At 45.4% G+C, this 3,293-nt stretch overlaps 1 protein-coding gene across 1 annotated transcript in view; it reads right to left on the bottom strand.

The window, feature by feature from the left end:
• The window catches only part of CWC25 (CWC25 spliceosome associated protein homolog), a 26,718-nt gene that overhangs the window by 12,354 nt on the left and 11,071 nt on the right, over positions 1-3,293 (bottom strand). The window contains exon 4 of the mRNA XM_012802912.1: positions 1,362-1,489. Coding sequence (XP_012658366.1) covers positions 1,362-1,489 — 128 coding nt within the window. The remainder of the gene's footprint in view (positions 1-1,361; positions 1,490-3,293) is intronic.

Raw genomic sequence — 3,293 nt, 5'->3', positions numbered from 1 at the left:
CTGGGACCACAGGCGCCGGCCACAACGCCTGGCCATTTTTTGGTTGCAGCCATCATTGTTGTTTGGCGGGCCCAGGCTGGATTCAAACCCGCCACCTTAGGTGTATGTGGCTGGCACCTTAGCCAGTTGAGCCACAGACGCCAAGCCCAGTTTTTCATTTTTAATAGAGATGGGGTCAGGCAGTGGGCACCTGTGGTCCCAGCTACTTTGGAGGCTGAGGCAAGAAAATCTCCTAAACCCAGGAGTTGGAGGTTGTTGTGAGCTATGACACAATAGCACTCTACCGAGGGTGACAAACTGAGACTCTGTCTCTAAAAAAAAAAAATTGGCTCAGCGCCTGTGGCTCAAGCAGGTAAGGCACCAGCCACATACACCTGAGCTGATGGGTTCAAATCTAGCCCAGGTCCGCCAAACAATGATGGCTACAACAAAAAATAGCTGAGCATTGTGGTGGGTGCCTGTAGTCCCAGATACTTGGGAAGTGGAGGCAAAAGAATAGCTTGAGCATAGGAGTTAGAGGTTGCTCCAAGCTGTGATGCCACAGCACTCTACCCAGGACGACAGCTTGAGGCTCTGTCTCAAAAAAAAAAGTGAAAAAATGAAGCAAGAAGATCTCCTGAGCCCAAGAGTTTGAGATTGCTGTGAGTTATGATGCCATGGCCCTCAACCAAGGGCAACAATGTGACATTCTGCCTCAAAACAACAACAACAACAAAAAAATCTCTGATGCTAAAAACATTCTTCCTGCTTCCACTGTGACCTTCCCCACCTCCCAGCTGTTACTTGGCAGTAAGTATCTCTATTTGGACTATCTCTTCTGGAAGATGCATCAGCACAGGCAAGTTGTTCCTATGAGAATCCGTGGGCCTTGCTTCTCAGCCCCAAAGCCTGAACACATTCTCCTCTCACCTCATGCTGCTATTCCAGGGGCTAATAGTGAGTCAGCAGCAACAGAGCTGACTGCTCCCACAGGGAAGACGTGCAGAATGGGCCTACGTGGGCCTGCTAATCCATTAAAAAAGAAAACAAAAATCCCACTTTGGTCCTAAAGAAATCATAAGCTCAGATCAAACACAGTCACACCCAGGATGTCTGACTTAAAACCTACCCAGCTAACATCAGCTCTATTCAGGGTCTCTCTCCAATAATATGCCAAGAGACTCACCCATATTTAGCATCTCTAAGGAATTCTAATGCTAAACAGCAAACTCTGTAAGCAGAGGGCTTGTGTCTTAAGTATTCACCACTGCAAGCCCAATACCTGGCACTTGGGCAGGTAGCCAGTCAGTAGATGTCTGAGAAATGAATGAGTGAATGAGTAGTGATTCAGTAATGATGGTGTCCAGCCTCCACGTGCTCACCTTCCCCGGCTGTGCTCATCCTCACTGTTGGAACGATCGCTACTTGAGCTTCTGTGCTTGTGTTTCTTGTGCTTCTTTTTCTTATCTTTCTTTTTCTTCTTCTCCTTTTTTTCCAGACTCATTTGCAACTAGAAAATTCCCAGAACATAATCACACAAGATTCCCGACACCCCTGTCATCCTCCCAAGAGGGGACTGGGTCATACACAAACTGCCTGACTCTATGCCACCAGGGTTATGGAGGTGTCACACATTGTCAAGGGTTCCCTGTCCACAAAGGAGAGGTAGGATATTAACCTCAGTTGTGCACAAACAAACCTTCAACTACTGAACAGAATCCCCAATAGGGCTGGGCACGGTGGCTCACGCCTGTAATCCTAACTCTCTGCAAGGCCAAGGCAGGTGAATTGCCTCAGCTCAAGAGTTCAAGACTAGGCTGAGCAAGAGCTAGATACCATCTCTAAAAAATAGCCGGGCATTGTAGTGGGTGCCTGTAGGCTGAGGCAAGAGAATTGCTTTGATCCCAAGAGTTTGAGGTTGCTGTGAGCTACAATGCCTGGCACGCTACTGAAGGTGACAAAGTGAGTCTCTGTCTCAAAAATAAAATCCCTGAGAGGTGATAGTATGACTTTGCATTTTTAAATGGTTACCAGAACCCCTATCTAGAAGTTTCCATTCTATGTCAAAAGTACTCCAACTCCACTGAAAGTAATCAGGGACTGCAAGGTCAATCTTTAATCTTCCTTACTGACTAAGAAATAATCACATAGTATGTCATGTGAAAGACAAGTGGGTCCTAGAAGCTTTATACCCTGACCAAGGGCATACTCTGATATCTGGAACACACTGCATGATAACAATTTACACAGACATATCCTACATCCTCTTTTTCTAGAAAAATAACATCACATGGTGTTTTTGTCCAGCAAATAGATAAAAGAAGAGATAAGTGTAATTAAGGTTAATAAATTAAGATTATATAAATTCACCAGGAAGGCCACAAGTGGTAGGTAGCTCATACCTATAATCCTAGCACTCTGGGAGGTTGAGGGAGGATCCCCTGAGCTCATGAGTTCAAGACCAGGGCAAGAGGGAGACCCCATCTCTACTAAAACTAGAAAAAAATTAGCCAGGTGCTGTGGTGGGTGCCTGCAGAGCCAGCTACCTGGGAGGGTAAGGCAGGAGGATTGCTTGAACCCAGGAGTCTGAGGTTGCTGTGAGCTAGGCTGACACCACAGCACTCTTGCCTAGGCAACAGAGTAAGACAGTATCTCAGAAAAAAAAAAAATTTTTTTCCTGGGGGGGAATACAAAAATGATTTTTATAAAAAGTTAAGAAACTCATAAGGAGATGGTCTCTAAAAGACAAAAAAACACATTTTTTTAAAGCTTTTGTCTGCAACTCAGGGTCATTCACCCCTTTTATGAATTTCAATTTGTAATATATTATCTTTTTCTTTTCTTTTTTTAAGACAGAGTCTCAATCTGTCACCTGGGTAGAATGCCATGGCATCATAGCTAACAGCAATCTCAACTCGGGCTAATGTCTTCCTCTTGCCTCAGACTCCCGAGTGGCTGGGACTACAGGTGCTGGCCACATCATCTGGCTACTTTTTCTATTTTAAGTAGAGACAGGGTCTCCCTCTTGCTCAGCTGGTCTCAAACTCCTGAGCTCAGGAGATACACCCGCCTCAGCCTCCTAGAGAGATAGGATTACTGCATGAGCCACCATGACCAACCTTGTCACTCCTTCTTGTGTGCAGATCTATGAAGGCCCTTGTTCGTTTCAAAGACAGAGTCTTGCTGTATCACCCAAGCTGGAGTGTAATACCCATAATAGTGTACTATAACCCAAATTCTTGAGCTCATCTCAGCCTCCCAAGGAGCTGAGACTACAGGCATGTACCATGCCTGGCCTAAAACAGAAAAAAAAA

The sequence above is a fragment of the Otolemur garnettii genome, unplaced genomic scaffold (genome assembly GCF_000181295.1).
Source record: "Otolemur garnettii isolate 467f Iridium unplaced genomic scaffold, OtoGar3 scaffold00018, whole genome shotgun sequence".
NCBI classification, from domain to species: Eukaryota; Metazoa; Chordata; class Mammalia; order Primates; family Galagidae; genus Otolemur; species Otolemur garnettii.
The sequence above is the reverse complement of the archived record's forward strand: the minus strand, read 5'-3'. Positions and strand labels throughout refer to the sequence as shown.